Source organism: Electrona antarctica (genome assembly GCF_951216825.1).
Source record: "Electrona antarctica genome assembly, chromosome: 2".
NCBI lineage: Eukaryota > Metazoa > Chordata > Actinopteri > Myctophiformes > Myctophidae > Electrona > Electrona antarctica.
The window spans coordinates 33,304,358-33,315,733 of NC_136807.1; the positions used below are offsets into that span (position 1 = coordinate 33,304,358).

At 44.3% G+C, this 11,376-nt stretch overlaps 1 protein-coding gene across 1 annotated transcript; it reads left to right on the forward strand.

Moving 5' to 3' along the window:
* Positions 1–8,358: 8,358 nt before the first annotated feature.
* Positions 8,359–8,889, forward strand: LOC306912870 (coatomer subunit zeta-1-like; the record flags this gene model as incomplete). The annotated part of the gene is made up of 1 exon (XM_079489325.1): positions 8,359–8,889. One exon carries the CDS (start codon positions 8,359–8,361, stop codon positions 8,887–8,889), a length of 531 nt encoding a protein of 176 aa, XP_079345451.1.
* Positions 8,890–11,376: the final 2,487 nt, after the last annotated feature.

Genomic DNA, 11,376 nt, shown 5'->3' on the forward strand with positions numbered 1-11,376 from the left:
TACGTCAGAAGTAATCCACAGTTACCTGAGTAATCCAATTGTAACGAACAGCGAACACATACTGACAGGGACACATTATACACTTTAATATCTATATTGACCAGTCATTCAGAGATTAAGAGGGAGTTGAGCATGTAATTGATGTTAGACTGATTGATTGGACGTGTGTTTTTTGAGTGGTGCTAGTAGCCACTCAATGTGTGTATGCGTGTCCGAGCACGGAAAGCTGCAACACAATGTCACACGTCTCACACACACACACACACACACATACACAGACACACAGAGGCCAGGGAGGAGCACAGTACAGTACAGTACAGTACAGTACAGTACAGTACAGTACAGTACAGTACAGTACAGTACAGTACAGTACAGTACAGTACCACTCACTTAAAAGACGGGTCTGATTTTATAGATCCTCGAGCTGGGCCCGTTGGGCTGGCCTACTTGGAACGATGCAAGTTGGAAATGCATGCCCCACCCAGTTATGTCTTTCTTTATAATCTGTATCCCACGATTTTGTAACCCAATTTTTCACCCAGGCCAATGTAATCCTGGGCGCTACACTTCCTCTGCCAACCTGGGGGGCAGCGGACTGACCTCATGCTTCCTTCTATGCATGAGGAGTCCAAGCTGCTTCTTTTCACCTGACAGGAGAGAGTTTCCCCGGCCGGACGTAGCGCGCAGAGGAACACGTTATTCCGACCAGTTCCTTTCCCCTCCATCAGGCCCTTTTCCATTTCGCCCCACTACTCTACCTAGCTGTAAATAACAAACATAATTCATGTTGGTGATTATTAGTGTGGTCAGACTATTGAAATTGTAACACTTTTTATTAGTGTGGTTGCCCTAACAGGGCAACCAGACTATTGTTATTGTAAATGAGGATACTTTGCCGCACTACTCCTCCCACAGTTTTTGCCGCACACACTCGAGCCATATGTCAAATCGACCGGCTTCATCGGGAATCGTGTGCTTGCTCATTGCTAAGAGATCCCTTGTATAGTTTAATTGATATTAATTAATTAGTTCTCCATAGACTGGGGAAATCGAAGACTAAATGTAAGTACTATTTTCCCTTGGAGACCGTAAGCGCCATATTTACAAGACTTGGGGGGGAGGTTCATAATAATTATGAAAATTTATTGAAAAGGAATTACATCAGTCGGCCTCATGGTGGCGCTATAAGAGCCCACTTTATGTTTTTCCCTATAACTCTTGAACCGTAAGTCATAAAATCTAAATTTCATTTTCCATGGATTCCTTGGGTCATGATGCATTTCCACATATAGGCCACGCCCATTTTCGTCAGGAAAAAAAATCCTGCAAATTTGAATTTTCTCCAAAACACACTTTTGGCTCCTCCTCCTACAGATTTTGTCCAAATCTCACAAAAATCGGCACACATGATCTCCGGACCTTACTTACTTACTCCTCTTCGTCCCCTATGGGACATAAGGCTTCAATGAGCGCTCTCCATTGCATCCGATCCCTGGCAGCATGTTGCGCCTCTCCCCAGGACAGGTTCATCTGTTCCAGCTCCTGCGTCACAGTTCTGCGCCAGGTGGTCTTGGGCCTCCCAGGTTTTCTTTTGCCTGGTGGTGTCCATCGTAAGGCCACCTTTGTGATGCAGTCCTGCTCCATCCTCAGTACATGTCCTAGCCATCTCAGGCGTCTGTGTGTAATGTCCTTTGTAATGCTCCGGCTCCCTGTTTGTTTGTACAGTTCATGGTTTGAGATTTTATTCGGCCAAAATATCTGACATATACGTCTGAGGCATCTGTTGTGGAACACTTCTAATCTCCTAGTGTCTGTTTTGACCACTCTCCAGCTCTCAGAACCATACAGCAGAACAGACTTGACATTGCTGTTGTATAGGAGCATCTTCGTTTTAAGGCTATATTGTTTTGATCTCCAGATGGATCGGAGTTGGGAGAAGGCACCCTGAGCCTTTCCCAGCCTTGCTTTGATGTATTTTGATGCCCCACTGTCCTTACTGATAAGGCTGCCCAGATAAGTGAAATCTTCCACAAACTCAAGTGGTTTTTCATCGACAAGGATGGGTTGTGTGGGGGTAGAGTTCACACACAACACTTGTGTTTTTGAGGTGTTAATATCGAGTCCGACCTGTCTGGCGAAGGTGCTAAGCCTGTCAGTTTTAGCCTGCATGTTGTTGTGGTTTGTGGATAGGAGAGCAAGATCATCAGCGAAGTCAAGATCTTCCAACTGGGAGAATAGGGTCCACTGGATGCCTCTCGGTCTGTCAGCTGTGGTGTTGGTGGTGATCCAGTCAATGGCGACAAGGAAGAGGATAGGAGAGATGATGCACCCCTGTCTCACTCCGGACTGCACGGGAAACGCCTCAGAGAGGTTATTTCCCATGATGATACTACACTCAAAATGTTCATAGAATGTTTTTATGATGGATATCAGCTTTGGTGGTATCCCATAGGAGTGCAGTATCTTCCAGAGGGTGTTTCGGTGGACACTATCGAAAGCCTTCCTGAAGTCCACGAAATTTATATATAGGGGTGTGTTCCATTCTAGGCACTGCTCTATTATGTTTCGCAGTGCAAAGATCTGGTCCGTACATCCTCTTCCCTTCCTGAAGCCTGCTTGCTCCTGTCTAAGCCTGGTGTCAATGGCTGTCTCCATCCTGTTGAGAAGGACTCTGCAGAACACTTTGCTTGGAATGGATAGAAGTGTGATTCCACGCCAGTTGTCGCAGTTCTTGAGGTTGCCCTTCTTGGGGATTTTGACAATAAGACCTTTGGACCAGTCTTCGGGGATGGTGTCACTATTCCAGATGTTTTGGAAGAGGTCCGTCAGCACTCGTGTTGATGTAACAATGTCGGCTTTCAGCATCTCGGCGTGGATGGCATCAATGCCACATGCTTTGCCACCCTTCAGGGTCTGTATGGCGGTTTTAATCTCAGCAGAGTCAGGGGGATTGATGTTTATGTCCAGGATATTGTATGTTGTTGTGATGTTGGCTGGTTGTTCTGGCTCAGGGAGGTTGAGTACTTCCTGGAAGTGTTGAACCCATCGGGCTGCTTGCTCGCGCTCTGTTGTACAGATGTTGCCATTCTTGTCCATAACATGGGCAGTTTGGTTTGTACATTTGCCGCAGAGACGCTTGGTTATCTTGTACACTGTGCCCAAGTTTCCATAGGCTGCAGCCTTTTCAGCTTCACTTGCCAGGTGTTCAACAAAGACCCTTTTGTCTCTCCTCGCACTCCTCTTTACCTCTCTGTCCATGTTTTTATAGGACATGTTGGCTTTTTCGAGGAGTCTTTGGGACTTGGTGTTCAGAGCCTTTGCCTTCAACTGCTTTCTCTCTTCGATTTTCTGCCAAGTGTCAGCCGATATCCATTCTTTTGCCCCTTTTTGTTTGAAGCCCAGGACCTTCTTTGCCGTTTCGGTGTATATGTTTTTGATGGCATTCCATTTGCTGCTTACGGTGGGTTCTTCTATCATTTCAGAAGAAGCCTCTAAGGTGCTGAAGCGGTTTCTGAGTTCCAACACAAACTCCTTGTTTTTGTTTGGATACTGGAGTTTTGCAATGTCCAGTTTCCTCTCCGGACCTATCCGATTAAAACACCAACTGCAACCGTTCGGCCGTAATCATCGTCCGAAGATAGTAGGAGGGGCCTATTTTACAAAAAATGCCATAAATCACGAACGGAATGTCCGATCCATCCCAAATTTGAATCACATGTGGTTCAATCAACCATCCATTTTCATCCATAGGGGGCGCCGCAAATGCGAGAAATGTAACCGTTTGTCGCAAAAACATGATTTTTGGGGGATAAATTCCCTCCGAATTAGTTACGCATGATCACATGGGTGACGTGACATTGTAATTGGCTGGCAAAATTAGTGGGAGGGGCCTATGTAAGCGACTGCGGCAACTACACTTTGCAATTTTGAAAACCTTTCTAGTTTAAAAGGTATTATCATATTAATTTATCATTGTTAAGTTCACTCTGTATATCCACAGGCATGGGCTACATGGAAGAAATGTGATTAATAAAACGAAATTAACTGCTAGAAGGTCCTAAATTAACTTAATTAAGCAGTCACCGTCTCTGTGACATGTTGTTCTTTCTAAATTTTACAGAGTATATCGACTACTATACAATCAAATAAATCTGTATACAAGATAATTTCAGATTTCAGAGAGGGAGCGAAATACTAAATTAACTGTTGGTAAAGAGACCAGGGATTACTGTACCCTAGGGGACACAGGGTACCTACTACCCTAGGGGACAAAGGGAGAACATGTTATTTTTCTTTGTGAGGGTACCTACTACCCTAGGGGACACAGGGAGAACATGTGAGGGTACCTACTACCCTAGGGGACACAGGGAGAACATGAGGGTACCTACTACCCTAGGGGACACAGGGAGAACATGTGAGGGTACCTACTACCCTAGGGGACACAGGGAGAACATGAGGGTACCTACTACCCTAGGGGACACAGGGAGAACATGAGGGTACCTACTACCCTAGGGGACACAGGGAGAACATGAGGGTACCTACTACCCTAGGGGACACAGGGAGAACATGAGGGTACCTACTACCCCAGGGGACACAGGGAGAACATGTGAGGGTACCTACTACCCTAGGTAAAATGTACTAGCTTCCTGGCTATTCCACCTAATTCACCTATAGACATAATTATAGCATCAGCTCCTCTTAGTCTTAAGGGAAAGATATTGTCACTCTATACCTCATTATTGTCTCCACCAGGCCGAAGGCATGGGGAGAGAGTATGTTTTGCACTCCGTCCGTCCGTCCGTGTGTCCGTCCGTCCGTGTGTCCGTCCGTGTGTCCGTCCGTCCGTCCGTCCGTCCGTGTGTCCGTCCGTCCGTCTGAACAGCTAATCTCTGGCACCGTTGGCTTGATCGCAGCCATACTCTGCACACACACTCCCTGAATGCCAGAGCTGAACCTCTGCCCCAAAGTTTTCACATTGGCCTGTTATAGCGCCACCAGGAGGCCGCTTTGTGCAAAACAAATGTTTTGACAGTACACCTACAGATTTTGTCCAAACATTACGCAAATTGGTACACAGTCTCTCTAGAGCCATTCAACGAAACGGGTCTTTCAGATTTTTCAGACTCCATCCTGATTGGCTAAGATTGGCTTCCAAAGTTCGCAGGAGTGCTCCGTTTCAAACAAAATGCTGCAAATCATGAACACATGGTGTGATTTCCGTGAAATTTTGCACGCACATTCCCACTAGGTCGAGGAAGAAATGCCACTTGAATATTTTCAACTCAGCCTCATGGTGGCGCTATAACTGGCCGATTTGTGTTTTACCTATAACTGCACCGATCTGTGTAAAACCATGTATGCACACTCCCTAGAGGCCAAGGAAAAACCTTTGCCTGGAATTTTTCACATCTGCTCTTTATAGCGCCACCAGGAGGCCGACATATGTAAAACACATTTTCTAATATTACTCCTTCAGATTTTATCCAAATTTCACGCAAATCGGTACACATGCTCTACATAGTCATGTGATCATGTGATTTGTTTGATTTCTCATAATTATCCATCCTGATTGCCTACGATTGGCTTCTAAAGTTTTCAGGAGTAGCCCGTTTTGGACCCGTTTTGTACAAATTGCCACAACTCCGCAACGCAGCGTCCGATTGCGGTGAAACTGTGCATGCCTATTCCCACTACTAGGCTGAGGAAGAAATGCCACAGTTTTCAAATCAGTGGTGGCGCTACAACAGGCCAAGTCGCGTCACACACACACACGCACGCACGCACGCACGCACGCACGCACGCACGCACGCACACACACACACACACACACACACACACACACACACACACACACACACACACACACACACACACAAACATGTTTATATTACTCCTAAACATTTTGCCAAACATCACACACAATCCTATCCTCCTGGTGGAGACCTGTGCCCAGAAGGGCACTTTTTCTAGTTTGACCTTCATTTACCCTCAACCACTGCCTATACACATCTTTGGGCCCAGGACCTGGAGGAAGACATTTCTGATGAAACCTGGGAGGCCATTATGGGTCGTGTTCATTCTTCATCAATATGTGCTAAACATATTGATGTTGCAATGTAAATTTCTCCACCGGGTGTACTGGACCAAGGTTTGGTTAGCCAGGATTTATGATAGTGTCGATCCAACGTGCGATAGATGCCACCAGGCTCCAGCTAATCTTCTTCATATGTTTTGGACCTGTCCAGCCTTACAGTCTTTTTGGTCAGCTATATTTGATACTATTTCGGATGTGTTACAGTTGCCCATAGAGCCATCCCCTATTATTTCCCTATTTGGCGTCCTTCCTGAAACTATCCCCCTGCCTAAATATCAATCTGATCTTGTCGCTTTTGTGACGCTTCTGGCAAGACGTCTTATTCTTATGCATTGGAAAAAGACATACCCCCCTTCACATTTCCGTTGGATATCTGACATACTATATTTTTTTAAATTGGAAAAAATGAAATACACATTGCGTGGCTCAATCTCCAAATTCAGTAAAGCATGGCAGCCTTTTCTATCTCATGTTGACCGCCTTACACTTGTGCCCCCGATTGAACCTGAATAGCTGTCGCCTGACTAGCCAACCTGTCTTGTCTGGATGATGTTTGTGACCATGAACTGCTTTGTACATTGACTATATTGGAGTGGTTTTTTTTTTTTTTTTTTTTTAATATATATATATTTTTTGTTTTATTTTGAATGTTCTTTGGTTGTCTTGATTTGGAATTTGTGTGTTGTTGTGTGTGTTTAAGTTTTTTTGTATTTGTTACTCTGTTTGTATTTCTCAATTTACTTTTTTACAAAAAAAAGAAGAAAAAAAGACAAGCTCTTAGATGGAACCCGCAAGGCACAAGAAAGAGAGGGAGGCCGAAGAACACCTGGCGCAGGGATCTTGAGACTGACATCAAGCAGTGTGGACTGACATGGAAACAGCTGGAAAAGAAGGCCCAGGATAGAGGACTCTGGCGAACTGTAGTCAACGGCCTATGCTCCATGAAAAGGAGCGATAGGCATAAGTAAGTAAGTAGTGTTCTTTGTCAGGCATGCCCAATATGGATCACAGTACAGGCCACTAGCCCCGGTGTATCCGACGGACTCGACACCGGGAACTGCACTCCCTGTGGTGGTGTGGAACGCGTGTGTCAAATTTGAAGTCGGTGGGGCGAGCGGTTCTTGAGTTACGTGGATTACAGACGTACGTATGTACGTACGTACACAGACTTGGTGCATTTATAGATAGATTTTGTTCCCATTGTCAGAGATGTAATCATGTAACCATTCTATGACATCATATTGATGACATCAGTCATAGGGACAGACAGATACAGAGATCTCCATATATGGGCTTAAAAGGGACACAGACAGATTGATAACATCAGTGATCTCCATCCGGGGATTTGCGAATGGATTGATCCATGTTTTTTGGAGAATTGCTGATCCGACAATCTAATTCATACCATGCACTGCACTCCCTCGGGTCCGCAGGGGCACACAGCCAGTGTCTTTGTACCTGCTCTACCTGTCTGCGTCTACTCACTCTACTCTGTGCCGTCTTCATAAGCCTATCTCACAGAATTTCCCCGCCCCCTTAATACGCCCCCTTTCCGCGTTAGTGGTGATAGACAAATACTACATAGACACTACATGTTAACAGAGGTAATTTAAGAAGTCTACAACTTTTGTTTTCTCAAGGTAAGGTTTGTTCTATCTATTCGAGCTGATTTACCATCTTGTTTGCTTCATAATAATATTGGTCTGTCACATTTTTACATTAGGAAATGTACTTAGATTCTCCAGAGAAAAAAACGTGTAAATGCTAATGTTAAATGACACCACTATCTACCGGAAGGGGGCGTGGAAAGGGGGCTGTGAGATAGGCCTATTCCCATACTATGCTCTGTCTGTCTGTCCGCCCGTCCGTCCGTCCGTCCGTCCGTCCGTCCGTCCGTGTCCCTTTATATTCCCCATATGGAGGCCTCTGTAACTGTCTGTCTTTGTCTGTTTTATGTCTATATGTATGTGGAGATCCCAACCGCTGCAGAGCAAGGCACTAGACTAGAGAAAGGCACTACTAGAGCAAAGCACCATATTGTGACATCAGGCATGACCTGTGACCATATATGGTGCTTTGCTCTAGTAACAGCTGGCGCCCCTTAGCTGTGCAAACTAAGCATAATACATGGGAAGGCATACATCATCAATACAAGTTGTGACACGTCAGATTTGTAGCTGTATAAAAGGGAAGCGGCCACTTTCCCTTCAACACTCCACCGAATACTGATTACTCACCTTAAAACAAAGCAAAGGCAACACACAATGTATTCAATGTTACCTGAACCGTCTTTGTATACGGTTAAAGCAGTTCTCATTCTAGATAATGAGGGAGACAGGCTTTATGCAAAGTACTATGATGATACATACCCTTCAGTGAAGGAACAGAAGGCCTTTGAGAAGAACATTTTCAAGAAAACACACCAGATGCATAGCGAGATAGACTTACTGGAGGACCTCACAGTTGTCTACAAGAGCAATATAGACCTATATTTCTATGTGATTGGAAGTTCACATGAAAACGAGCTCATGCTGATGGCTGTTCTAAACTGTCTATTTGATTCACTCAGCCAAATGTTGAGGAACAATGTTGAGAAGAGAGCTTTGTTGGAGCACATGGAGAGCCTCTTCCTTACTGTGGATGCAATTGTAGATGGGGGGGTGATCTTAGAGAGTGACCCACAGCAAGTCGTCAACCGTGTGGCACTCAGCAAGGACGATGTGCCTTTGTCAGAGGTGACAGCCTTCGCACTACAGTCTGCTACAGAGCAGCTCAGATGGGCTCTTCTTCGATAGGACCACTACAACAGAATCCCTCTTGCAGTTAACTCTGGTCCATAGCATTAGAAGGACAAGTCATTCTAATGCTATCCTGCAGCATACAAGAGGTTGCTGAACCATGTTTGTCTCATCTAGAGACAGTTTTTTTTTCAGTGGTGCTAGCCGCTCCAACATATGACTTTGTGTTTGGATGTCTATTTGCCGGTAGAGGGTGTGTTTGGGTGTCTATTGGTCGGTAGCAGCACTTGTGGTTACTGTTATCATGTTATGTGAGATCATGTGGGTCTCTATTCATCATACATCATCATGATAAAAAGCACCGCTCACTACTAAAACACATTGTGTGAAGTGATTGCTTCCCTTTATCATCATCACGTGACGTCACCTGAAGCCATTTTGCCTTTGACTTGCCCTGAAAGTTTGTATGAAACAAAATTCATCAAAAAGTCCATATACTTGGTCACACACATGAAGTCACTGGCGGAACACACAAAGCCAGACGTTGGAGGGGATAGCTAGCGCCTCAAAAAGTAATGAACCCATTTAGACCTAAGTTCGATTATACAAATGTCTTCTAAATCATGACAGTTTTCAGAAAAACCTATGTTTCTATGTCAGTGGTTCTCAAACATTTTCCATGTCAAGGAAGCCCAGAATTATCTGTATTTGGCCACGGACCCCTATCTGAAAATGTGTAGTTCCAGGGACCCCCCAGAAGCAAACATTTGAGTTAAAAATGTTCGCTGTGAACAAATATATATTCAAAGATTTGCGACACATTTTCACGATTTTAAAAAAAATAGCAGATCTACAAGCTTGTAGCGCGGCACTCAGTGCCGCGCTATGAGCTTGTAGATCTGCTATTTTTCAATAGCTAAAGTATAACATAATGCTTAAAACACCAAAAGGGGTTCCCGCCTTATTTTCTTCTCCCTAATAACAATGTGGCTTCCCTTTGAATCTCATTGTGATGACATAAATCTTGGGACATCCCATATATGGAGCATGGTACCTTGGATCAATTATGTGGCGGTTGGTCGACCAGAGATTACGAATTCCCAAAATGTGAACAACGTTCTCATGAAGAATGCAGGGTCGGATTCTGCACTTCATGTAACCAGTCATGTTAGTCACCTACACGATGCATCTATTTTTAGGCAAGGTTTCTTCAGCCTGATCTGACTGCTTTTCACTTCCATTATAAATGTACAAACGAACAGAACAGAACAATGATCTGGTACTACCCACTTTCAAAACAAATATGGGTAAATTCTCCTTCTATCTACAGCACTGCCACCCAAGTGTGGAATGCCCTGACTCCCTCCCTCAAAAAATGCAAATCACTGGCGTCCTTGAAAATCCTCCTTATAACCCCCTTCATTTTTCTCAACCTGTATATATCCTATATATTATATATTATATCATATATATTATCCTTTATTTTATTTTTAAGTGGTGCAACCACTTCATTAAGTAGCTTTGTGTGTCCGTGGCTGGCTGGATGGGTGGCTGGCTGGCTGGGTGCCTGGTTGGCTGGGTCTGTCCGAGCACGAAAATAGCGTTTGGTTGGTTTACACAACCAAGTGTCACTGTTGCGCAGCCTATGATGATTTGGGGTGTTACAGTACAGTACAGTACAGTACAGTACAGTACAGTACAGTGACCCCCTGGAGACCCCCACATGGTAACTCTGTCATTTCTCAACCGTTTCGGACGCGGGGTGGCTCGCCGGAACCCGGCCGGCCCCCTGGGTGTGTTCCTGGGGGTCTGGATGTTTCGGGGACCCTCTAGGGATGCCCACGGAGTTGCACCACTTACATCATACGGGTGTGATTTTTGAGTGGTTGTTGGAGTGCAAACCACTCCAACAACCAGCTTTGTCTGTATGTTTGTGTACCTGTGTACGTGTCCGTGCACGGGTGAGCATGGTTACCATGGTCACTGACATTACGTCAGACCACAGCTGATCAGGCTATATAAGACCTTGCACCACTCAGTTCACACGGGTGTGATTTTTTATACTTTGTTTGACCGTACTAAATAATACGTATACGTAATAAAGTATTCAATCAATAAATCAATCAATCAAAGAATCAATTACCTTGTTACATTCACTCCCAATCTGGCCGAGGTGAGGTCATTTGTGGTCTAATTGGTCAATACTGTAGTGCAGGTAATACCAGTATCATTCCTTGTGTGTATATAAATCAGAGGATTGGATTTGGATTTCATTGTGTCCAGAAATGTGTAGAGTGAAATAAAACATTGAGATTGGTTATTAAACCTAGCTGTTACTGTACTGCTGTTGATATGAAGAACACATGCATGGTAACAAATGCTTGTAGTTGTAATTAGCTTTTATATTTTATAATAAGCTATGATCTTGCCTTTTATAAATACTTTTTAACCAAATTGTTCACATTATTAACTTTCCGTAGCAAAGCAGACAAATAATCAAAATGTGTCTCCCGGATTACATAAACACAAAAACAACACAGATCA